Below are 27,476 nucleotides of genomic sequence, written 5' to 3'. Positions count from 1 at the left end.
AAACTGCTTCTTCTAATGGAACAACATATTTAATACACACAGTAATTTTTAATTATGTGCATAACTTTATTGCTTCTAGTGTTTTTTTGAACAGTGGAAGCTGCATCTTGAAAACATCAATAGGCTATGTCGTATCTGCTGTAAATCCTTGACAACAAATAGTGTGAGGAGCAGCTCTTACCTCTTCCAGGCAAAAATTCTCTGTGTGAATCACTTGAAAAGATTCCTGGTATGTTACCCTGTCTTAAAAGGTTGGATATTCTTCCTCTATCTCATGCCTTACAAAGAATCAATAAAAGGATATTGTACAGTTCTCAAATTATGTCCACAGGCAGAAGCAGGCTCTTTTCCCAGGTCCAGAGCAATTTAAATCCTTTAGAGTACCTCCTTATTGCTCTTCTCCTGCCTGGTACCTGCTTGCTAAGAGTTACAGATAGCGTACAGAAGATTTACACGAATCCAAAGGAAATGCATCTACAGTCGAGTGTTTTGTGTATATGGAACCGCAGTGCAGGGTAACTAGTGATAATGATTACATGATATGTAAGTTCTGGGGAGCTTTGTAACTATTATCACATTTTCAGGGTTCTAGGTGTTCTTCACCATGGGTGAAAAAAATTAGGCATCTTGATGGAACTCATGATTGTCATTCCAAGCACAGCCACAGCTGCAGGATGGATAAAGCTACAGTAAAATAGAAACAACTCATGGGGTACCCTTCAGACAAGCCAAATGTATATCCCAGACATCATCCATTTTAGGTAGTTACACAGTGCACTATAATTCTTTAAAGATTACATTTTAAATAACAAAGATGTAACATGTCAAAAAAAACTCCTTCACAGATTGCAACATTTCAAATTTCAGATGCTGAAATTAAAGCTACTTGAAAATGGAATAATGCCCACTACGATGGTACAGCAGCATCGCCCCATATTCTTTCACACACTACACAGGCATAAGTAGGCCAGATTAAAAGACAGATAACAATACCATGATGTAAGTTACAGAGTAAGTTGCAAGGCACACTCTCCAAACTGAAGAGATAGCCATAATATTATTGAAAAACTGCAGTGACATCAACAGGGCTACATGGGTATAAACCTGGAAGAGCCAAGGTGAGATTCTGGACACGTATTTTCTGTCTAGCTGTTTGGTCATTTCTTAGGACCCAATAACCATCAAACATCCTGTCTGTTAGGGTCCAGGCCATTTGGCACAAAGAACTTTCCTTATTCGTAACATTCAATATTCTGTATATTCAGCAATTATTGTTTTAAGTGATGAGTGAGTCCTTGTTTCTGAGTCTTGATGGGAAGGAAAAAGGTACAAACATCACAGCCACATTTTTTTCTCATAGGAAGAACTCAGACTCCATCAATATCCAAACCTTAATGGTTGGACTCGATGATCTTGAAGGTCTCTTCCAACCAGACGATTCTATGATTCTATGAATATAAGGCAGATATAAACGTTGGTTAAGCTAGAGAAAGTTGATGAGGTAAAAGTTATGAATTGTATTAATAGCAAAAGCCAAATTATCTTTATTATACAGTAAATGAAAAGCTGCTCCAAAATCTTACACAACTTAAAACTGAAAATAAAAAATATGTTGGCCAACATTCAGATGACTACCAACACTCTTATGTTAAAGTCTTGCCTGCATAAGGTTTCCTTCAAGGTGTAAATTTTTAAAATAATTACCCAGAAATATGTGCTTTAATCTAATTTTCTTAGATAATATGCAGGAGGAGCCATATTAAAAATAAATAAATAAATAAATAAATAAAATTCAACATACAATATAACCATAGAAATATGTCCCAATGCAGCTCTGTTTCACCCAGCTCCGTAAAATGGGATCCTCTAATGCAACAAACCGTCAAAAGTTTAAACTTGAAAGGAGGTTCAAGACATTTAAACAAGTTTAAAACCTCTTTTGTGGCCTCAGGAAAATATTAGACATATTTTTCTGTAGTTTAGTGACACACCTTGGCATTGTATGTCCATATATCCAGGAAATTATAAAATCTCTTATTGTACAAGCTTGAAAGTGAAATTTCATTTAACTTAGAACACTTGCATGCTCTTTTATAACTCGGATAACTTTTATGTAGAGATTTCAAAGTTTGTTTAGAAAACATTTTTGCATATAGCTGATTTAAAAATAAGGAATAATTTGTCAAAAAAAAAGGAATTATGGAGAACATTAAAAGTAGAAATGGGGATTATATCAAAACAAATGACTTCTTGCATTGACTATATGTTTCTAAGTGATGCTTTGATTTTTATTAGCACACATAATCCTATTGATTCAGTTAATGCTTGCGAGATCGAATTTTATTTTCAAAAGGTGCAATAAGATATTAAGATAGTATACCTAAAACTAGGGATAGACAGTATATGAAAATCACCTGTCCTACCTGTTACAGAAATACTCTCTTCTGAAGCAGAAAGTCAAATCCTGTGGCAGTACAAGTGGATGGAGCTATTCTGATGGTGAGATAAAGCAAGAAGCAGGAAGATGCAGAGCGCGTATGGAGCACGAGACATTCTTCCAGTCTAGGCCTTCGTTTATGCCTATATTATGATTTCTGTGGATAATACTTCATTAATTCTTTGAGTTTTCCTTCTGCCGAGGGAGGCAGCGGGACTCTGTAACTGCCAGTCCGCAGAAAGCAAAAAGATTTTCTCAATACAGAACCCAAGCCTGCCTGTTGCACGTTTAACCGCTCCGTGATTAGTCACTTTCCAGTTTTTCACCATCATGAGCAATGCAGAGGTCTCTAGACAGCTCAGCTCTCAGGCAGGCCTGAAGCATGTGCCTGCGCTGAATTTCAACTTCAATCTCTTTTTACCCGTTACTGTTTCCATGAAAAGCGTTGCTGCCATTTAAGCTGACTTCAGCAGCCTGTTGCTATTGATAACCATTAATGTCTAGGACACATCGAAGAAACATTTACTTACAGATTTCCAAGGTTCTCATTAGCGATGGCCTGGGAACGCGACGCTAAACAAAACAAGATGTCTCTGGGTATCTGCTTTTCATCACAAAACGCTGAGTCACATTTTGCTCCTGTTTACACGTGCTCCATAAATGATTCATTGAGATTGTCTGTACATAAATAACGATTGAACTTCTGCTTTCAAAGCCAAGTCCTCCCTGCTCCCCAAACCACACATATCCCAAATACACAATTCTAAGCAGTAACTAGTCTTCTGAGTCACACTGGCAAATAAGGAGTGTTCTTGATAAGTCTGATTTCAGCTTTTGACTGCACAAAAAAAAACCTCACAAAAGCTGTTTGTGACGAAAATTATTTACACTTCATTCTCTTCCAATTAGAAGTCCACTGGAGGGTGTCCATAGGGGGAAAGATTCAGTGCAGCCCTGTGCTGTTTTGGGCTGAGACAGAGTTAGCTCGTCTTTTTAGCAGCTAGAAGAGCTCCGTGTTTTGGTTTTAGTCTGGGATTCGCTATGAGAAGAATGTTGATAGTGCACTCATGTTTATAGTTGGCACTGAGACCTCAAGGACTTTTCAGCTTCTCATGTTTTCCAGCGTGCAGGAGCACAACAGGCTGGGGGGCTACATGGCTGGGACAAAGGATCCACAATTTTTCTTGTGATTTGAACTTAGACTTAGGATTTAGGGCCAAATTGGCCAATGAAGTATTCCATATCATGCAACGTCATGCCCAGTACATAGACAAGGATTGACTTGGGAAGAAGTGCTCTTGCTCTTCTGAGAACTCTCTTCTGAGGGCTCTCTTGGACTCTTGGAGTTTCTGTCTCTCATTTCTTTTTTCAGGTCTCGTGCTTGTCCAGGATTTGCGGTGTTGGAACTTACCTGTTTCAGAATCGTTAATCAGGATGGGATAGGCTTTGGTCACCAGGTGGTAGGCAAGTACACTGTGCATCACTTGTGTATATTATTATTATCATAATAATGTGTGTTAATATAATCATGCTACATCCACGTAAGCCAACCACAGTTTGTATATGATTATGGTTATATCTTATGTTTGTTAAAACCCTGGCTTGCTGCACATGTCCACACAAAGTATTCAGATCATCTTCGCCTACATATGAGACAACAGATACATGTCATGTCCCGTAAAAGACGTTGAGACACCTACTGAACTTGGGAAGAATGCCTGAGCTTTGGAGCCCATTGCTGCTGCGAACCAAAGAAATTCTGTCACCTTGAAAATTAGCTACTTTTGAAGACAGCACCTCCAGACATGATGACATCTGTAGCTTTTGAACCAACACCAAAGGTGGCAATGGAATGATGGGTAAATACTTATTGCTTACTGTGGAATTTGATCCGAAAGAGATAGGTGAGTAATCTAGAGTTCCAGTTTTCCAAGATAACACAGATTAAAGAAATATATGCAGTTCAACAGGAAAAAATAAAAATCTAAAATCTCAGATTATTATCAAAAGACAGATTTAGTGAAGTTAAAACAAACAAACAAAAAACCACCCCAAAAACCAATACCTGCACAAACTTTTAAGCACCTAAAACAGAATTTACATGATTTTAAGCCCTTCAAACAAAATACAATCTAAAATCTCCTAATCAATCTAAGCCTGGAGGTACCAAAACTATGTTTGAAATGAAAGACAGTCCAAGAGCAGCACCAAGAGTTCTGAACATGCCCAGGATTCCCTGTTAGCCAGCACTGACCTCTCAGCCAAGCTCCCCAGCTTTGCCAAAATCAGGCACAATTGCTTGGAAGTGCCTGGAAGAATATGCTTGATCTGAGCATGATAAACACACAGTATTGTTAGGCTTTTGCATTCAGAAACACAGCAAGAGGAGGAAGGTTTTTACAGAGTTTGGTGCTTAAAGAACTTGTCCAGAAATTGAGAGCACCCTATTCTGTGTACTTCTAACTGTGACCAAACTCCAAATCTAACCTATAACCTCCCACAAGTGCTCTATTCATCACATAAATGTTTGTACTTTAGAATTTTTTCATCTTTTTTTTTTTTAAAATCTTATGACTGCCATGAAAATGGACAAGCTAGATGATATTTGAATTTCTTCATCTCTAAAAGTATGTAGGTACCTACTTCACATAGGCACTGCAGGAATGCATTAGTTAATCTTAAAGCATCGTGAAGAGGGAAGAGCAGTATAAATGCCAAATACTGTTACTACTAGTAGTAGCAATAATAATAATACTTGACACTTGTATAGTGCCTTCCATCCGAGAATCACAAAACACTTTACAAAAATCAATTATTAAGATGCTGTGAGTGTAAGTATTATCTACCTTTTATAGACGATGAAACACAGGCTTGTATCGGTTAATTGAAAGTTATCCAGGAGGCAGGCATGGAGCCACAATAGATAGTGCACACAAGACCTCCTCTGTCATCTCTAACTATGAGGAATTCTTCTTTTCAATGTATCATTTATTTGCTCTCACTTATCATTTTCGTGAGCTGTCTTCAACAAGTAATTTTCATTATCTTTCCTATCATTATAAAAGACAGAATTAAGGATACCATGCCAGCAAATATACCCTTGTCCCTTCATTTCCAGTATATGTGTCATGTAGCATTACATGAATAATCCATTTACATATAGTAATACCCATTAATATTTATTCTTTTTACTGTTTTGGTGAAGAAATAAAGTATAGCTTATCACAACAAAAAATTATTTTAGGAGATTTTACAAAACCAGAAACTGTAAATAAAACTACTTGTATTCTTTGTGGTCCTGGAAACCAACATCCAAATTTCATTATTCTTTCTTATGCTTATTAAAGTCATTACCTGAAAGAAGTACTTCTGATTAGAGGGAGTTTCCTTAATGCAATTTACTCACTTATTCTTCTGCAAAAACTGCTTTTAAAAAGTATCACATGGGTGCCTGCACAATCTACGTTCTCTTTTGCTCATTGATTAAGAGATAGTGGTGGTTTGGTTTTTTTTAATAACATTAAATTATGTCTATATGGTCAGGAACAACCGTACGCCACCCTATCTCAGCCAGCAAGCTGCTCAAAGATGGTCGCTGTTAAGTGCACCTGTACAAGTGAGCCCCACCTGCAACTCTGACTTCTGAGTCCAAGCAGGGTCTAGTGTTGAGGGAGGTTGTATGGCCTCAGCTTGGGACTGCTCCTCATCTTGTCAGCTCCAAGCAGCTGATGTGAGACTGACTACTCACCGTATTATTATTTTTTCCTAAAGTCAGGTACTAGCTAGACATTTAGGTGCAGAGAGAGCATCACAGATTGGAAAAGGTAGAAATCATTAAAATCTTTAGAGCCAAGATGCGTCAAGTGAAGTAAACAGGTATGCTGTCACTGAACCCAGGCGAAAATTACTGACACTGTTCTCATAAATTAATGACAGAAATTATTAGTCCTGCTAATATTAACATATAGCTAATTTATAGAAATGCAAGATACATTTTTGACTTATACATTCATTTCCACACATACATTCCTTCTATCTCCAATAACAGTGGCATGTTTTACCAGAACACTAGATCCCATCTTCTCCAGCTTTAGTGAAAATGTACTCTCCCTATTTATGTATCTTGTAAAGATGGCAGCAGTACTTAGATATTTGCATCTTAGAAACCGGATCACATAAAGAGTCTAGGTGCACATACGCGTTAATCTCCCCTGACTTCCCTTTTCTTTCTGCAACCAGTGCATATCATGGAAGCAAACCACTCCTTCAATTTGCCTCTTAACTGCACCACATCCCCTCAAGATACATGGAGGGGCTTCAGAGCTGCCACGTCACACAGCCCTGTCTGCAGAGGGTGTTTCTTGGAGAAAGAAGTCAAAATCTTCTTTGCCTCCTGGCACCTCCCACTCTTTGCCCTTCTCCATTTCTCCGCCTCACCGTGTGTGGACGCTCTGCACTGAGCCGTCACACAGTCGGAGAGCAAAGCATGTCGTAGCTCTTTAGGAATGACTGGGGAGACATACTGGAAGCAAGCAAAGCGTTCCTTCACACAGCATTCATTATTACCTTCCTTTTCCTCTGTCCTTCCCTTTTCCAGGCTCGCTGAATGTATTTTTACCAAATTAATGCACAAAACAGAGGGAAAGGGAGATAGTCGATGTCCACAAGATTTCCAGTGTTCTGTGAAAACACTACATGTTCCTCCTCCGTCCTCAGGCTGCGGTGAGGAAGGCTAAAATCAAATTTAGGTTCAAAGCTCTTTCTGCCATAGAACATTCAGGAACTTTAATTCAAGCTGACTTAGCATAGGAAGTCATTGTGTGTGTGAAAAAGACATTGTTTTCTCTTGAAGAGAGAACACAGCAACACTGTATTTCCAAAACAGTCAAAAGATGCTGGCCTAAATCTTGAGCTGTTTAACACTGCCATCTTTTTGATCCTTTCTTCTTCAAGAGAACAAAAAAAATTAGTTGCAAAAATCTCTTTATTAAGGGGAAAGAGAAAGATTCAAATATTTGTTGCAAAAACTCTAAATAAATTAAACGGCCTCTGTAATGCGTTAAGCTTGTTCAATTTTGAAAAATTACAAAATATTAGCAAAGGTATGACAGTCTTTAAAAGCACTATAATGGATAGTATTGGGTATCCTAAGTATTATACACAGTCCTTCACCATGATAAATTTTTCGACGTATTTATTTTTAATATATAATGATATAAACTACTCAAATCCACATTCTTTAACAGCCCCACCACCCAGAGGATGAACTCACATCACGTAAAATATCCTGTGCAATCAAAAATTTTCTTTGCTTAAAATCCAGTATCTTCCATGCCCACACCATTACATGCACATAAATCTTTAAAATCAGGTTATATTAAGTATTATATATTTCTAAGCTTTAAAAAGACACATTTCTGCTGCTGAATCCGAACACTGAATTACAACTTCTAACCTTTCCATAGGAGAAACCTAATTATACATCAGATCACATTCCAAACACAAACAGCGTTTACCTTACTTTAAAAGCATTTCAACCTTAACATCTCAACCTTAAAGATCATTTAAAATAAACTCAGCTATATGACCACTTATGTTAACCTTGTTTGCTGTCAAGCCAGTCCTGATAGAAACTGTCAGTAATGCCCAATTACCATTTTCTAACACAGGTGAGATAACGATCTGAAAGCAATCTGACTGACTTTCTGCTTCAGAAAATAATTATAGGACTACAAATGTATTTGCTCTTCATGAGAAACAAAAATGACTGTAGAAATTTAGTATTATATTCGTTACAGAAGAACCTAATATAGTCTCTTTTTTTGCCATTGCTTTTTGTTATATTTAATAACACGATTTTTTAATACAATTGGAAAAACATCGAGACCTTCATGTGCCAATCATAAAGCAAAAGAACACCAAGAAATCTTGCATATGAAGGATCAAGCCCTGAATTGACATTATCCATCACTGTGTGTGCATAACACAAAATTAATTTGATGGGTTAATTTTGTACTCTATGGTAGTATTTATTCTTAAATCCCCCTGGGAGCATAAAACGTTCAAAGAATGAGTAAGATGTGTCACTGCATATGGCAGAGTAATTGCATGGGAGACGGGATTTTCTATAAACATTTTCACAAGAGATTTTGCTGAAAATCATGAGAGCCAAGCTCAGTGAAACTCCTTGAAACTACTATGAGAAGCACAGATTAATTCCTAGACTAGTTACAAGGGAAAATAATGTACCTTTCTGACCTCTCACTGTGCGCAAATGCCAGCCCTCGGTGCGGGGATGGAGCAGCGACCCGCAGCTGCATCCTTCTCCCCAGCCTGCCATGAGCACTCACAGCACCTGCGACGTTTTGCCAATATTAACAAATGGCTCAGACATAAATTATTGCACGCGCCTGCCTAAAAATTACACTTCCTAGGGACATACCTACCATGAAAAGCTGTGCTCCTGCAAGGAAAAAGCTATTGATTCATTCCCTCCTTTACGCAAAATCATTCTCAACACCATACCTGAAGAGGGAAACTCTTCATTTTTTCCTGACAAAAGCTGCGTTTTCTTGGACTTTTAGTTTGTGATAAATACAGTCAGAGTGCTAACAGAGCAACAGTTTACAGTTTACACACACTAATAAAAACACTGGAATTACAGTCATGCAAGGGAGGCATTTCCAGCACTAAGACGTATCACATATCTGCACACTAAAATCAACCCTTCTTCCATTACGTTGCCTGTAACCCATACATACATACACACAGACTGACTACACAAAATTAACCAAAATCCTACATAACGTGTATCTGTGCCTCAGTTGCTTTGGGAGTGGGAGTGAAGCAGTGCCAGTAGGCTGAATATTACAGTGAGAGAGCTGAGTCCATTTCCAGCTGCAGTTGCAGACCCGTTCATTAAGCAGCCACAGAGAGCGCAAAAATATCCTCAAACACAATTGCCAAAATTCTGTTTTCCAAAGCTTTTACTTCTTTGTGTCAATTATTTTAGACTTACTGTCATATTGCAGACCTTTGGCCATGGATGAATACCTTTTCTCTCGCATGCTATCAGTATGAAAACAAAACCAATAGAAAAAAAAAATGTACTTTTTCCATATTTAGCTTCCTATTTTTTTTATCCCTTTCACCTTCCCAAGGCAGATCTCCACATCACCCCTAGCCTGCTGAACCAGTGATGACTCCAAGCGTGTTTCAGAAAGGCAGGATGAACAATGTAGTTCCATCTTCCATGTTCTCTTGCAAGTTTCCTCTTCAACTTTTGGATAAAGACAGAGAGCGTAGTGAGTAGTAGGTACCACAGTACACCTAGTGAAGCACTGCCAGTGGACATAGGAAGAGGACGGCCAGCAGAGTTATCATACATACCCACCCCAGCTGGAGAAACTGAAGCAGTCTCGCAAAACCTCTGGCATTCTCATAGGTGTCATTTTTCCAGACTTAATTTTCCAGTAGTAATTTTCCAGACTCATCAGATCAACGCTTAGTATCACAATGGAAATATTTACTAGCTCCAGAAAATAAAGCAAGATACCTCCACCTCTCATTTGCCTTATCATGGCAAAAACAACATGAAGGAATATGACTACCCAAAGGTGAACCTTGTTTGTCCAGCAAAGTGCCAAGCTCAAGAGTTTCCCAAAGCTCAGTGACCTGCAGTCACGCAGATCCCTGCAGCATCGCTGGTGTGTGCTCACCTGCAGAACGACAACAGCGGAGTCACACTCTGCTCTTGTGGAGAGAGAGTATCTTATGTGGAAATAAATGCCAGCCCTCTTATTTCACCCAAGGGTCATTAAAGAGCAGGTTTCCTCCTCAACCAGCCTTACAAATAATGACTGTTGGTAAGTTTCGGGTACATACGATGTTAGAGGAAATCGCCAGCTTGGTAACACTGTAATCTGAGAGGAAAAGAAACAAACAGAAATCCCTAACAGGGCAGCTAAACATACAGATCCAGAAAATCCATCTTATATTGTTAATCAAATACCGTGCATTAGATTCCAAAAGAAACCTGAAAATGACACTTGTCTTCCATAGGAAACAAATCACTACGTCAACAGCTGGTGTTAACTGGCCTAGTCGCTCAGTCACATATCAAAATTGTAACAGCAGAGAACAGGATATTAGCTTAATATTCAGATATTAAGGTAATACTAGGTTAGTGATTAATATTAATTAACACTGAGATACTAAGTATGATCACTAATTCACATTTCAAAAGCTCTCCATTTCTGATCCAGCAAAAGTTGCAACTAGCTTCTATGGAGCTTCTTCTCTTCTGGAAAGAGAACGAGTGCTTTTTATGTGTCATTTACTTAGATCTGATTTACTCCAACCAGAAATCTGGATCCTGAAAGCAAGCGGCACTAACGTCACTATGGTGGGCATCTAAAATATATGGTATAACACCACCCCACAGTGAATAATCCCAGAATTGTTCTTAATGAACATCTATCTGCTCTGAGGATAAGGAACATGGAAGCAAGTTCTGTGTCAAACTGCGTGCTCTCAGGAAAGTGTGCAAATCGAAGCACAGCTCCACAACAAGAAAGGTGTTCTGCTTACTGTATGGATACATACGCCATAGCAGCATGGTTTGTAATTAGCCAGCATTGTTTGTGTTTCAGTAGTACAGAAAAGACAGTCACTATATAGAGTCTAGCAAAAATATACAGGGTTTCACTTTTGGAGCATAGTTGCGTTTCCCTTCTAATTGAAATTATGTCCTAGTAACTAGTATTCACTAACTTTAGCCAGATCACTTGCTAAATAAAATCCGAGTACCAAATCCACACTAGCATAAATCAGCCTTGCAAAACACAATCAATTAAATACACTGATATACACAAGCTAAAATCTTGCCCTGAACAGAGAGTCACTGGGCACTTCTGCTTCCTGTGAATTTTAAGGATGCTAGAAGGAACTACAGAAAGCACTACAAGAAGCTTATTATGATCCACCAATATCCTCTCACCTGCTCCTTTGAAGTTCACTGCCCGAGTGGTGAAGCCGAGCTTTCCCTTATTCAGTTGCCTTTACTGGGACAACTCCTGTCAGGAGCACAAGACAGATTCGTAATGGTATTTGTGAAGAAATCCAGCTGCTCCATCTGATCCAACCACCAGATTGCTGACAGGAGATCCAGCCACTACTCTTCAATCGTCAGGTGTCCAAACACACTCCAGGATACAGTCCTGTCTTCTGCATACCCTTAATGAAGCTGGAGCCCACGCTACATTCATAGTAACTAAACAGAGCCAGGACATGGGCTCAAGCACTAGTAGACAACAGTCAACACCAGTTTTTTCACAATGGTCTCCAGCACAATTTTGACTTACGGCACCCGGCATTTTCTCAATGCCCAATTAAAGATTGGGGAACAACAGTGGATAGGCAATGTTCCTAGCTGAAGTTCCATATAAAGGATAAATTTCAGAGCCTGAGAAAAAAAAAAAAGGGTGGTTTTTCCCTGCCCTTACTGAACAGCCCAAGTTATAGAATCATAGAACGCTTTCAGTTGGAAGGGACCTTAAAGATCATCTAGTTTCAACCTCTCTGCCATTAATAGGGATACCCTCCACTACATAAGGTTGCTCAAAGCCTCATCCAACCTGGCCTTGAACACCTCCAGGGATGGGGCAGCCACACAACCTCTCTGGACAACCTGTTCCAGTGCCCCACCACCCTCAGAGTGAAGAATTTCTTCCTTAGATCTAATCTAAATCCATCCTCTTTCAGTTTAAAGCCATTTCCCTTTGTCCTATCACTAGATGTCCTTGCAAAAAGTCCCTCTCCAGCTCTCCTGTAGGCCCCCTTTAAGTACTGGAAGGCTGCTATAAGAACGTGTCCCCAAAGCCACCTCATCTCCAGGCTGAACAACCCCAACTCTCTCAGCCTGTCTTCATAGGAAAGGTGCTCCGGCCCTTGTATCATCTTCGTGGCCCTCCTCTGGACCTTCTCCAACAGGTCCATGTCCTTCTTGTGTTGCGGACCTCAGAGCTGAACACAGTACTGCAGGTGGGGTCTCACGAGAGCAGAGTAGAGGGGCAGAATCACCTCCCTCAACCTGCTGGCCACGCTTCTTTGGCAGTCCAGAATACAGTTGGATTTCTGGGGTGCAAGTGCACACTGCCGGCTCATGTGGAGCTTCCCATCAACCAACACTCTAAGTCCTTCTCAGGTCTGCTCTCAATCCATTCTCTGCCCAGCCTGTATTTGTGCTTGAGATTGCCCCAACCCATGTGCTGTTAAACAAAACCGCATGCTGATAATGGTCCCTGACCTATCCTCGTTCCCAAACCCCCTACAAGAAATGTCTGGGACAGTGCTACTTGGTCAACACCACAAGCATATTAGAAGCAATGCTCACAGTTTCATAGTTTAGCTGATTAAGCTCCAGTGCCTGGCACATTCCTTGCTGTTGTTTACCAATACACACATAGCCTTTGAGGATCTGAGCCTCAGCGCTTTCTGTAGCAAACTCATTTACTTTGCAATTAACCTCCCCGTTCACATTTACTGTCCCCCTTCCTTCCCTCTTTTCAGTCACTTCTGAAAGACAAGTCTCCTCCACGCCTGGCAGCTGTAATGCCTACATGTCTTTGTTCACTGTCCTTCAGAGCAGAGGCAAGGATGCACACTTTCATTGTTTGTTCTACTCACCGTGAAGTACAGTGTGCAATTGCAGTACTAAATTGCTGTACTTGAGGGCTCATTCTTAATATGCAGATCTTATCAAAATATATTAGTACCACCAAGTAGAAAATTGACAACTCTATGTTTCCTCAGATACCACATACCCTTTTTAACTCTGTAAGAGATTTGAGCCCTACAATTTATCCTATAATGTGCTGTAATCAAAAGCATCAATCTTTTTAAGGCTGTCTAACGCCTACAGTCGTCATCCTTATTAGCCAAAGGTTAGAAATGTAAACATAGCTAAATAAGTGCATAACAATGATAGAAAAGAACATAATTTCTTTTATAACATATGACACAAGCAGCCATACCTTTTATTGTAAGGAGACAGCTAAGAATGCGTTATGTACTTAAAACTCTTCAGCGCAAGGTGCTACAATTACTTAATCAGTTGTTATTCTTAACAGGCAATCAGGAAGCCAATTAGGATTTCTGTAACAGCTCCCAGGCAAGCGGAAGGTCAAGATCTGAACTTTACCTGAGCAGACCAGACATAGGAAGAAAGGCTGCCAGTGATTCACCACATTCATGGTGATTTCACCTGCTGACTCTGATTATTTTGCTATGCTTGGGGGCATGGTTTGGGGTGTTGGTGGGTTTGGGATTTTTTTGGAACTACCCAAGGCTATAGTATTGCTTGGTACAATGATAAATCACAGTAGTTAAAATAGTTTCTAAAAGTATGTATTTCAAGTAGTTTTTTAATCATAATATTATTCTTCAGACAGCGCTAGTCAGTGTCAGGAAGACATTTTTACTGCAATTAGACATTTTGGCAAAAGTTTGGGATAAGCAACCGTTATTTCCATAGAAGGAAAAGGCATTCAAGATCCTTAGTAACATTTACAGATGAACTCCAGATTTAAAAAGAACAGGCTTGAAAACTGTTTTGCTACTGTGATATTTCGAAGTGTACATATCTAACAAGCCTCATTTGCTATAGGTTAACGAATGAGTTTTCAAGAATAGACAGTGGAACAGAATGGACATTTTTGCTGTGGATTTTAAGCACGTTTCTCTGCCTTTGATTTTATTGACTGTGAAGATTATGCAGGCTCTGTTAAGTCATTCTGTAAATTTGTTTAAATCCCTTTCAAGGAAACAAATTTTTTAACTTCTTCCAATTTGCTGTTTATAATGATCTCTACTGTTAAAAGTTGTCATGTATGCAAATCAACATAAACATTTAAAAGCTGATTCCACAACCTACAGATATTGACTCAATCACCTACATCATCAGTGATTCTTTAAGGTGAAGAAATAATATTATGAATAGATACCCAGGCTAGTAGACAGCTGTCAAAAAAGAAACTTTAAAAAAACTCCAACCCAAATTGATTTGCTCTGTTTTCCTCTCCCCATTAGAAGTCATAACATGCAATATAGATATAACCCTCCATTTCAGCCATTGCATCTGCTTTATATAATAAAAAGCCCAATGCTGTCAATACTCTTTATTTTTTTTAAACTTCACAGTATGAAAACTTGCTCCCCAATAATAATGACAGCTCCAAACCTACACTGCACAGATTTATTAACCTAGCCAATATGAAAGGCGTATCTTTCTCCACCAAGTGTTATGATCTTCAAATAAGACATGTCTTCCAGGGACTAAATTTAGAGACTGGTTTTTTGTTTATGTTGAGGGGAGGGTTAACTTCTGAGATAAATAACCACAAGGTTGCATCTGTATTTTTTGAAGTTTAACTTCTAAAATACACCTATTATAACGTTAAGCAATAAAACACATATTGTACAGTATATACCCAATAAAAACTCCTGTTCTACATGGTATACAACACACTAGTGACAAACAGGTCTTCAGTAGAAGAGCTGAACAGAATATCAAACCAGCAAGTTTATACATTCACCACTTATTTCAATGTCATTTTTGTTTTAGAGGGTACGAATACAATGTTTGCATCAAAGAGCACGCATCTGTGATTTTTCTATTGATTATTAGAAACATCAAATTATCACTCATTCCCATAAACAGAACTTTTTTAAAGTGCTGTTTATTTTGTTAGCAAAATCACTGTCTTCAACATTGATCAGCCTTCCTTACGTTGCCTCTTCGCCACACTGAACAGCCATGGATATATTTACCATTCCAATGAAGAACTGAAATCTTTGTACATAGTACCAACCTAATCTTTCTTCATTTGGCTCACTAAACTATTTTTTTCATATAAGCTTTTCTATCTTTTCTCTAAAGTTAAGTAAGTGCATACTGAAACATTGAAGAAGGGAAATATAAATGTCCATTCATATAGATGCATTCAACGTAATAACCTTAGACTTCTATCAAGGAAGAGAAGTGGCACAGCTTTATAAGGACTGCAGTTAAGCATTCAGACAGCTAGGAGAAGCTGCATATGTATTCAGTGACATTTATGGATATGTATTTATTATTCGATATGCACAAACTACTTGCATACACATCATATTATGAGTTTTTGTCTTTTGCTCTATGGGGATCTACATGACTGCACTTTTAAATTTTATTTTCTAAACAGGTTTTCAACAGCTATGTGACAATTTCTGACCTGGTGCTCATCAGACCAGGCAGCCACTCCCTGTGTTAAGGTGGTGGGTACACCTCTCAGCTGCTGTTTGGCACAGACCTGTGACCACACAGGTTGTGGCCATCCTGGATATTCTGTTCCTACGCTGTAATGCCTTCCAACACAGTGGATCAGTCGGAGCAGCATCTGGAAGTAAGAAGAGCCTTTCCCACACTGAGGAATCCTTATTATTATCCAATCCACTGATCGCACACCTTAGCCAGCATTTGGATCACAATATTCACCAAGTTAACTGATGGAAGGGTCACTGCAGATTCTTTCCCAGTCAATCTATAATGCATCACCAGAAGCTTCTTGTAATCATAGGCAAGGGCTCAAGAACAGGCTCAAAATATCGAGATTTAAACTTGGTTTTCCAGTGTTTAACATGTGTATAGTCATGCCGCCCTCTTTTGCTCCTTCTTTGACACTACTCCCTTCCCCCCCACCCCCCCCAAAAAAAAACCACCACCACCACACTGGTCAGTTTTTCACACCTGCCAAAAAGTCATACTTCCACTGAGTATGTAATGATTAGCACAGAAAAATGAAGATGAGTATAGACAAATAATTTGTACTGAACATTTCTGAAACCCATTAAAAACTACTAAAATTAGAACTATAAAATTCTGAGTATGAAAATTTTTCTTTGAAATTGAAAAATACATACAGCAGCTTAATAAGAGTTTGCATTTCTAGCGGATCCTCTGATCACAGTATCCGTACAGATTTCATTTGTAATTTTAACCCAAAAATCCCATCTACCAAATATTTTGCTATCAAAGGGTGTATTTTAGGAAGTTCTGTCCTTACGCTTTCTAATCTAGTTTCACAAGCCTTCCTAACACGTTACAATCTAAGTTGGAAATGCAGGCTGCAGATTTACAGCCGATTACAACTGAGAATTTTCTCAACAGCATCAAATACATCTCTCCAGTTCAGTCTGAGCAGAATATAGATAGAATATTTCTGTTGACACAAATGCACTAAATCTGTTTTAGAATGTGTTCCAGGGAAAACACCAATTGAAATATTGATATCAACTAGAGTTGATTAATGTATGAATTGTTTCAGAGCTGCATGCAATCTCCCAGCAATAGTTCTATTTCTTTACTTGAACCAGCTTGCCAATTATCATTATGCATAACTATGAAACTGGGACAAAATTTTGATGATGATGTTTACATCTTATCCAGTATGCACATAAATTTAGTCTAGTATAAAAAAAACCAAAAAGCTGTCATTAAAGTGTCTTACGACTGGGTACAGAACAATACGTTCTGAGCCGCGAACAGCATTTTCAGGCATGGGTACATTCCCCATGACAAATCTTGTTACTCAGGCACAGTAGTTGATTGTACAAGACAAGCAGTGATATCTGCCCACGTAAAATACAGAAATGCAGGAGTGAACTCTGGATACCCAGCTCTAACATTACAGTAGCTGCCTCAGGTATCACCTATGCAGATTATGACCATAAATCAAGTTTTTTTAATAGTGTTCATTCAGAGTTTTGAAGGTTCAAAGGCTAACAGCAGAGCTGGTTGAATCTTGAAAACACAGTGTTCTCAACTGTTGATGTGAATGCTAAAAAGTTCTTTTAAAGGATCTTCTTATTACTATGCAGAAATGTTTGCATGCATGGACTTCTGCATGCACATATGTTTGCGAAATGATAGTTTTCCCCAGTGAAGACCGCTTAATGCCTTGGAGGGACAAATTGGATTTTAATGGTACTGCATATTACATTCAGAATTTTAGTTCCTGTAGGCCCACGTATGCATCTGTACTTCTTGTACTTCTCTTTGACGTTGACTTGACCCTGTAAAAAACTTAATTTAACTTTTAAAATAAACTCTCCCTGATCCGTGATTTTTTTTTTTTTACTGTTGTAAAAAAACTTTGAGAGTAAGATTCTAAATCTTGAGGTCTAAAGGAAGGATTACAGCTTCTGCTGTGTGATGTAACAAATACACAATACCGCTGTCAGCATGGCACCAGTGCCAGCACTGAGGGTCCAGAGGCTGGGGAAGGATCGCAGGTATGTTCAAACGAACTTACAGTGCCGTCCAAGAGAACCCCTGTCGCTCCAGCCAGCGAGTCGGCTTTGTCGGAGGCCCAGCTAAAGTGTATGTACACCAACGCACGCAGCATGGGAAATAAACAGGATGAGCTGGAGATGCGTGCACATGAGCAGGGCTACGACCTTATTGGCATCACGGAGACGTGGTGGGACGACTCCTATGACTGGAATGTCAACATGGAGGGGTATAAGCTTTTTAGAAAGGACAGGAAGGGGAGACGAGGAGGGGGTGTCGCTCTCTACTTCAGCAACCGGCTGGAATGCGTGGAGCTTCGCCTGGGGTCGGAGGACGAGCTGACAGAGAGCTTATGGGTCAAGATTAGAGGACGGAGACGGATAGGGGATGTTACAGTAGGGGTCTGTTACAGGCCACCTGGCCAGGAGGACAGAGCAGATGAGGCGCTTTATAGCCAGATAGGAGCAGCCTCGCGGTCACAAGCCCTGGTCCTCATGGGGGACTTCAACCACCCTGACATCTGTTGGAGAGACAATACAGCAGGGCACAGGCAGTCCAGGAGGTTCCTGGAATGCGTGGATGACAACTTCCTCCTGCAGGTGATAGAGGAGCCGACAAGGAGGGGTGCCATGCTCGACCTTGTGCTCACCAACAGGGAGGGACTGGTGGGTGAGGTGAAACTTAAGGACAGCCTTGGCTGCAGTGACCACGACACGGTGGAGTTCAAGATCCATGGGGCAGCAAGGAAACCATTCAGCAAACTCTGTACCCTAGACTTTAAGAAGGCGGACTTCGGCCTCTTCAAGGACTTGATGGGCAAAGTGCTGTGGGAGGCGGCCCTGGAGGGACGAGGGGCCCAGGAAAGTTGGTCCACATTCAAGGAGCACCTCCTCCAAGCTCAGCAGAGGTGCATCCCGATGAAGAACAAGTCGGGCAAAAAGACCAGGAGGCCTGCGTGGATGAGCAAGGAGCTCCTGGACCAACTGAAAATGAAGAGATTAGCCTACAGAGGGTGGAAGCGGAGACAGATAGCCTGGGAGGAATACAGAGAAGCTGTACGAGTGACCAGGGATCAGGTGAGGAAGGCTAAAGCCCTGAAGGAATTGAATTTGGCAAGGGATATAAAAAGCAATAAGAAATGCTTCTATAGTTATGTAGGGGACAAAAGGAAGTCCAAGGAGAATGTAGGCCCCCTCCGGAAGGATACTGGTGCTCTGGTCACCCGCGACATAGAGAAGGCTGAGGTACTCAATGAATTTTTTGCCTCAGTCTTCACTGATAAAGCCTCTTGTCTTACGACCCAAGCTGTGGAAAGAACTAGCAGGGACTGTGAGGATGAACCACCACCCACTGTACTTGAAGACCAGGTTCGGGAACATCTGAGGAACTTGAAGGTGCACAAGTCCATGGGACCTGATGAGATCCATCCGCGGGTCCTGAAGGAACTGGCGGATGAAGTTGCCAAGCCACTGGCCATTGTATTTGAGAAGTCGTGGCGGTCTGGTGAGGTCCCCGATGACTGGAAGAGAGGGAACATAACCCCCATTTTTAAAAAGGGGAACAAGGAGGACCCGGGCAACTACAGGCCGGTCAGCCTCACCTCTGTGCCTGGCAAGGTCATGGAGCAGATTCTCCTGGGAACCATGCTAAGGCACATGGAGAGCAAGGAGGTGGTGGGTGACAGCCAACATGGCTTCACCAAAGGCAGATCGTGCCTGACCAACTTGGTGGCCTTTTATCATGGGGTGACAACATCGGTGGACAAGGGTCGACCAACGGATGTCATCTACCTGGACTTGTGCAAAGCTTTTGACACTGTCCCGCACGACATTCTTCTCTCTAAACTAGAGAGGCATGGGTTTGATGGATGGACCACTCGGTGGATAAGGAATTGGCTCAATGGCCGTACTCAGAGAGTAGTGGTCAACGGCTCGATGTCCATGTGGAGACCGGTCACGAGTGGCGTCCCTCAGGGGTCCGTGTTGGGCCCGGCCCTCTTCAACATCTTTGTCGGTGACGTGGACAGTGGCATGGAGTGCACCCTCAGCAAGTTCGCCGATGACACCAAGCTGTGTGGTGCCGTCGACACGCTGGAAGGGAGGGATGCCATCCAGAGGGACCTCGACAGGCTGGAGAGGTGGGCCCGTACCAACCTCATGAAGTTTCACCAGGCCAAGTGCAAGGTCCTACATCTGGGTCATGGCAATCCCAGGCACAAATACAGACTGGGCGGAGAATGGATCGTGAGCAGCCCTGAGGAGAAGGACTTGGGAGTACTGGTGGACGAGAAGCTCAATATGAGCCGGCAATGTGCTCTTGCGGCCCAGAAGGCCAACCGCATCCTGGGCTGCATCAAGAGGAGCGTGGCCAGCAGGTCGAGGGAGGTGATTCTCCCCCTCTACTCTGCCCTCGTGAGACCTCACCTGGAGTATTGCGTCCAGTTCTGGAGTCCCCAACATAAGAAGGACATGGACCAGTTGGAGAGGGTCCAGAGGAGGGCCACGAAGATGATAAGAGGGCTGGAGCACCTTTCCTATGAGGACAGGCTGAAAGAGTTGGGGCTGTTCAGCCTGGAGAAGAGGAGGCTCCGGGGTGACCTTATAGCGGTCTTCCAGTACCTCAAGGGGGCCTAAAAGAAAGATGGGGAGAGGCTGTTCAGGAGGGCCAGTTGTGATAGGACAAGGGGTAATGGTTTTAAAATAGAGGGAGGTAGATTCAGGTTGGATATTAGGAAAAAATTTTTTACCATGAGAGTTGTAGAACACTGGAACAGGTTGCCCAGAGAGGTGGTGGATGCTCCATCCCTGGAGACGTTCAAGGCCCGGTTGGATGAGGCCCTGAGCAACCTGATCTAGTTGGAGATATCCCTGTTCCTTACAGGGGGGTTGGACTAGATGACCTTTGAAGGTCCCTTCCAGCCCTAACGATTCTATGATTCTAAATGTGATGCACTGTCATCCAGACTGAAGACCTTGAGGGCATCATGGAAGATATGTCCATATAAGAAGCCAGGCTTATACAGATTGATAGAATAGTGGTAAAACTAAATCTCTCACAGTCTACTACAGTGGCATTTTAAAATAATAGCAGGCAGATAAAAACATCGCTAATTTCTATTTTTTTCACAGAAAAGTCAACATTTTCCCTAGGGGAACATTTTTCCACAGTCATCTTAATACATCCCATAGATTTTCTAATACAAGTGAGAAAAATGACATTTGCAGGTAATAACAAATTAAGTCTTCTAAAGTAATCAGTTGAGACGTAATAAAAAGACTCAACAAAGGTTCTTGGTGTTAAATGCCAAAAAAAAAAAACAAACCAAAAAAGCCCCAAGCCTTGTAGCCAAAGGCTATACAGTCCATCATGGAAACCCAAGTAGGAAAAAAATGCCTACACTCTCACCAGTCCTTAAAAGCTTTCTTTTCCTTCTCCATTTACCAACCTCTTGCAGGGAGCTCTTGCAAATCCTTTTTTGGCAGGGAGTAAGTAGATTCAGATTATGAGATTCTTTTGACCACAGTTTTTATGCAAGCAATCTGATCTCAAATGAAAGTATTTTGCATGAACAAAGTTACTCACTCTATTTAGTCATTAAATGGTCAAAACAAAACAGTCATTTAGCCAAGAGGCAGAAGCTGGAGCATCCTCCCCACGCAGCAGGCAAGCACTTACCATGGACAGCCCGTGTGGGCAGGAGGCCAGAAAGCAGGGCAGGAACATTAGAGCCTGGTTAACAGCTCAACTCACTATCTGAGGGAGCACCTGTTTCCAAAAACACTAGGTCTCTACATCCGTTTTCAGACTTATACATAGCCCGCAATAAAAAAAAAACCCACTTAAACTGCTACACTCTGGGCGAGTAAAATGTGTATGAACTGAAAGTGAGAATGTAAATGGATGTAACAGCAATAACTCTGGAAGTAATGGACAAACAAGTCTTGCCACATGGAAAATAAGAGAGAAATTGATCTGGTTTTAAGAACTCAATTGAGGGACCAATAAAAATATTAGAATGCTGGAAAGGCACTGTCAAACATAAAGCACCTGTTTAACATTACTGCTAATTGTGGGTGAAGGAAATGGCCCCAGCAGAAATTGGCTGAAGATGATTAAATTTAATTGTGATGTTACATACAAAGTGCTACCCACTGACTGAATTAGAAACAGAATATGCTCAAACGCAACACATTACACAAAAGCAGGTTTAATACAAAGCATGAGCAGTAATGCTACATGTGGCTAAAACCACATTCATATTTTCTGAAAGTTCTTTCCATCTCTCACGCGTTGCAGAAGCACACAGAAAGCACAGCAAGAGGAACCACAAAATCAGGAAATAAAGTCACCATAAGGTTGAGTGTGGGCTGCATGAATGTTCATATTCTCCAGCACAGTGGAGGAATTATGGTTGGTAGGAAACACACTCAGCCCACTCTGAGACATGAAATGCCCGGAATCAATGAGATAAGAAACAGTTAAGCAGGAGCGCCTTCCCTTAGTTTGTGTAAGGCAGACACCTTGGTACGCCAGCTCCACGCTTTCAGCAGAGTGCGCAGGATTCCCCTTGGCAGGTGGCCACTTCTGCTGGAGGCAGCTGCCAGAGACTTTTGGCACAGAAGAGTGAAAGTACCACTTTCCATTTTTTTCCTATTTCTCCCTCTTTTTCTTTCTACGTTATTTTGCTAGTACAGTTCAGTTTCTTTCTCCCTCCTTCCATAGAAACTACTCAAACCAGATTATTTCTTGTAGCTGCTGGTTCATTATTGGTCCCTTTATACTACATCCCTTTATTGAAATTTTGCCTCCTGTGCATTTCCTTTGGTAGTGCTCAGAGTATATCCTTGCTCTCTGCTTTCAGTGCTATGGAGGGTACAGCCACAGCACTGAGGTGTGACTTGCTTATGATCAGAAGCTCATGAGTTATTTAGTCTCCCAGCTCATCACTCAGATATAGAGTGGATCCCTCCTTTTAACCTGCTGCCACCTAGACCACATTTCACATGACACACATTCACCATGTCTAGCCTTTCAGTTGCTTTCTCACAACTGTGCTTGGCACACATCTCCTCGCTGGTGGCAAACACAAAACTGCCATTCTTTGTGGCAGAATCAGCTGTGTTGGAATTCCCCCATTAGGCTCAGGCAGATGGAGAGAGCTGCTCCTGCCATGGCCCTCCTATTCTCTACGTATGGGCCCTCAGTCCTCAAACATGCTTAAATTTTCTAAGAAGTTTTCAAGTGCCCAGCGTTGCTACCAAAGATTTCAAGTGCCTAGTGCTGTTATCTGCTACAGAGAGTAACAAGGTGCTACTCAGTCCTGGTTACGCTTGCTTTAGTGCTGGAACAGCATGCTTATGGCTCAGTATCAACTAAACAGTCATTATTTTCCAAGTATCTGCAATGTACTTATTTAGAACTACTGGAGCCTCTGGACATGGGGAGACAGCTGTGCTTTTTAAAAGGTAGCTCTGTGTAACAGAGAAGCATTTCCCACCCCCCACGCCCCAAATAAATTAGGCAAGCACTAAGTGCAAAAGAGCAGCTGCTTGACAGCCTTATTAGAAAACAGCTTACAGAAGTACGTGAAAAATACTGTATTCAGCTGAAGCTGCAGGAACAACGGAAGAAAAATAATTAGCCAAGTCAGAAATTGGCTAAGGCACTGGGTCTTCTGAGCCTTCTATTTCCTTCAAAATACAAAAGGATCTTTAAATAACAAGTAGTAAACGAGATCTTGTTTATATCTCACCTTAAAAAGCCACAAGCAGAACAGTGCACCCTAATAACATCCTTGGCTCGGAAATGATTCAGAAGCAAGGGGGCCATCTGCTGAATTCCCAGTACTGTTTTCTGCTGTATCCTGGAAGATTTTCTTTGAAAGTTTCACAACCGAGTCCTGTTTGGTGCCAGATTTGGTAGGCCTGTGCAGTGCGGCAGTAAACCTCTGAGCAGGTTTGGCTGCAGGTGAATATTACAGCATATCCACCACGTCTGGAAAAACTAAAACCAGTACTCTGATCAAAGTAATCTAGTCAGGACTCAAAAATCCTGTAGACAATATCTGAAGTATATGCAATGTCTGTGTATCATAACGCATTTCATTAAACAGAAGTTTTCAGAGGCAGAAAATTTGTTCATAATGTTCAAGAGCACAGATTTCCAGATAAAATAAAAAAGCTTAAAGCATAGAATCAGGTCTCTAAAATAAGCAGCTTCCTTCATCGGCTTACTGTCCATTATCCTCAGTAACGTTGGCACCACGCTCAAACTCAGCATTCCCTTCTCCATGCAAGTCTATCACAACTCCATTGATATATAATTCACTGGCGACTGCTTCTAATTCCACTCTTTCTGAATTCATTACCACTAAATTCAGATCCCAGCTTCAGCACATTCATAGCCAGTCCCTTTTCCAACATGTGAAAGTGGACAAAAGAAAGGTTGAATTTTATAAAGATTTTATGACAATGTCACCACACATATACATGCACACATGAAGGGCATTATTTTTGTAGTCCTCTGTATCTTGTTCTTCTGCTGCTATGGCTAAAGGTCTCTCTGCATACTAGGAAGAAGGACCAGAATTTTTTCTGACACAATAATAGCAAAGTATGCTAAACAAATACTACAGAAATATCCAGACTGAAAAAATCTTGTTCATATAGCCATGAAATTTGATAAAGGTATTTAAAATATTCACCACTGTTCTCACTTCTTAAAGCGTAGCCTTAAGTCTACTGACATTTCATGGTCTGTTAATACAGAACACTTTAAATATAGAAAGGTATATGTTATCCATTAAAGACTATGAAGACTCGTGCATAAGATAGCTCATAGTATACAAATATAAGATTGTTTAATGATAGGAACTATAAAATTGAATCTTCGAGGCTGCTTCCAAATTCAGCATTTTAAAAATGACTGCAAGGCATAACCTGTATCTTTCAAAGTTATAATCAGGAAATATTAAATAAAAGCACAAGTGCAGTACAGGGAACACCAATAAATATAACTTGCTTAAGACTTCCATCTTAAATACAAGAAATGGTCCCAAGTTTAAATCACAGCTTACTGAAAGTATAAATAGTTGGAGGATTTGTTTAAATTGTTTGGGGATTTTTTTAATGCTTAAAACAATTTTACTACCTCAGTCAATACTAAATCTCAATATGTATATGACTCTCGCATCCATAATGTAAAAATGTATCCAGGTGGTGGTGTTTGCTGTTCATACACACTAATAAGCAAGCAGGGTATGGGCTGGAAAGTTATAAGTTTGTAGGCACATGTAGATTACTCTAGAGAATCACTGCTTTCAGTATTTAATAGCAAACTATTATCTACTTTGCCAACTAAGCATCTCTTATTTTTCTCCTAAAATCTGGACTTCTATATGAAAACAGCATATATAAAACTGTTGTAAATGCTAAATATCAAACACATAAAAGTAAAGAGTTCTAGAGCTACAATTACCCAGCATTAATAAAATATCAATTTATCATGTACCTTTATTCCCATGAGCTGCCCACCACTCTCTCTCCACAGGGCTTAGCCTATCACCTCAAAAGCCTGACTAGCTTCAAAGACTGGCCGCTAAAAGAAGCAAAAGGAAATAAAGGAAAAAAAAAAAAGCAATGTGTGTGGAGAAGTGAAAGTTTTCCCTCAAGAATTCAGAATGAAAGCTAAGGGTTGCTAAAATCCAGTCCTTTCTATAGAAACGGTCCCAAGCATGTAAAGCATCCCAACTAGTGGTCATGTGAATCTCAAAAAAAAAAGAGGTTTTATCTTAGCAAAAAGCAATTGAAAGTGCTCTTGGTACTTGTTTCAAACTCTGGAAAGCTCACATGGAAGAATGTTTCCATGTAGTGAAAGAGACCTGAGGTTATTTTCAACTTTCTAAGTTTTTTTTCCCCTTTTCCACTAAACCCTAGACAGATTGCTTCAGACTAAGATGCTTCAATTTAAAGGAAAATCCTTCTTTTTTTAAAAGGGGAAAAAAATACACCTTTAAGCAATAAGAAACATGAACACAATTATTTGATGGTCTTTTTCTCTGATATTTGCATTTAATCAAGAATTACTCCCAGCTGTTAGCAGAACTATGCTAAAAAGGATGATTTGTTAATGGAGTCAGCCAATTAGATTTATTTCATTGAGTATTTAGACAGAGAGGAGTGGTGTGCATACTCACTAGGTCGCTAGAAAGAAAGGGAAAGAAGTTGGAACGTGAAAGACTTGGAAAATAACACTATTTGGAAGGTAATATCTTCTGATACTCCTCAGCTTGAACATCAATTGTTAAAGATTTTACTACATACAAAGTATTTACAATCAAGCTTCTCCCCACTTTAGATCTTTGAGCTCTTTTCCTGTTTACCTCTATAATTTTGTACATAAATCTCAGTTAACATCTCCTGCATTTCCAGAGCTTCCACACGCAAGGGTGGATCAGCTCCAAGGGTCAGAGAACATAAACACAGCTCGACCAATGTCTGATTGATGATGCCTACGGCTCAGTTGCATCACATCCCACATGAAAGATACAGCGGTACAAGGGAAGAACCTCTAGGTGCTGTATCAGAGTGCTGGCGTATGACACAGAAAGTATTTGGGAAATTTTAAATCGTTACCACTTTCTTCATTGAAAGTCAAGAAATTGAAAGCAGAGACTTTGTCATCACAAGCAGCTTCCGAAAGGCGTTTGGGGTGCAGGTGTGCTACGAGGCACAACCTGGCACTGCCGAAGCCGGAGGGAGTCCCACCGGTGGGACCACGGCGCCCCTGGTACCTGCGCACGGCCGGTACGGAGGACGCGGGTCCGTACCCCTCAGTGTTTCGCACACTGACATCGGCACCTTGGCAGGGAAAGTTCGGTCGCGGCTACGGAAGCGTTTCCGATACTGCGACCACCATCGACAGGCGGAGGGGGGGCGACAACGCTCCGGGGCCGCCTGGGCGCCCTCCGCACGGCGGCTGCCCCCCGGCACCCCGCTGCCCCTCGGCAACCCCGCTGCCCCCCGCCCCGGCGGCGGCAGGGGCACGGCGGCGCCCGCCCGCAGCCTGACACCTGCTTCGCCCCTACGAAACGCTTCCAGCGACTCACAGAGACCGTCTACGAGAGCTCGACGGCTCTCTGGTCTCCGCAGGACCTCCCAAACTTCACGCGTGTTCTGCCTAGCTGTCGGTCTCGAGAGGCGGGTCGCAACACTCCGCAGCCAAACGCGCAAGTTCCAGTTTTTGCAGCCGGAAACAGGTCGGTCGTTCCCCTTCCTCCACAGCGCCAAAGCCTTGGACGAGGGACTAAACCGCGACACCTGGAGCCAGCACCGCGCCTTCCCCTCTAGCAGCCTCCAACTTTCCCGCAAAGCGTCAGGAATTAACCTTTCCGTCGGCACGAGCCCGGGACGCGGCCCAGGGGGAATCGCAACTAAAGGGCGACCCCTCTGCCCTCCGCGGAGAGCCAGCACCGCCTCCCCAGCCCCGTCCCCTCGGCCCCACGCAGGCCGCCGCCGGCAGAGAAACTTTTCCGAGCAGCCCGGCGAGGCAGCGTCCCCGCCAGCCGCCCCGCACAGCGCGACCGAGGCGGCGGCCCACGCACCGTGAGCCCGGCGGGCCAACACCGCCCCCTCCCCCCCGCCCCCACGGGCCGCGCCGCGCCGGCCGCCCCGCTGCGTGGGCACCCGCGGCCCCGCGCGCGCCCGTCCGCCCGCA

General features: G+C 41.7%; 2 protein-coding genes across 3 annotated transcripts in view; one reads left to right on the top strand and one right to left on the bottom strand.

The window, feature by feature from the left end:
• ZNF804B (zinc finger protein 804B) overlaps positions 1-27,476 on the bottom strand; it is a 252,680-nt gene that overhangs the window by 224,792 nt on the left and 412 nt on the right. The gene's annotated exons all lie outside the window — the stretch shown is intronic.
• On the top strand, positions 1,093-27,368 carry LOC147528435 (uncharacterized). The gene is given in 4 exon segments (XM_086614813.1): positions 1,093-1,118; positions 26,414-26,913; positions 26,916-26,995; positions 26,997-27,368. Coding segments are annotated over 4 exon segments (978 nt in total).

Source organism: Tauraco erythrolophus, chromosome 7 (assembly GCF_009769465.1).
Source record: "Tauraco erythrolophus isolate bTauEry1 chromosome 7, bTauEry1.pri, whole genome shotgun sequence".
NCBI classification, from domain to species: Eukaryota; Metazoa; Chordata; class Aves; order Musophagiformes; family Musophagidae; genus Tauraco; species Tauraco erythrolophus.
Note: the sequence above shows the minus strand (reverse complement) of the source record. Positions and strands in the feature narration are given on the sequence as shown.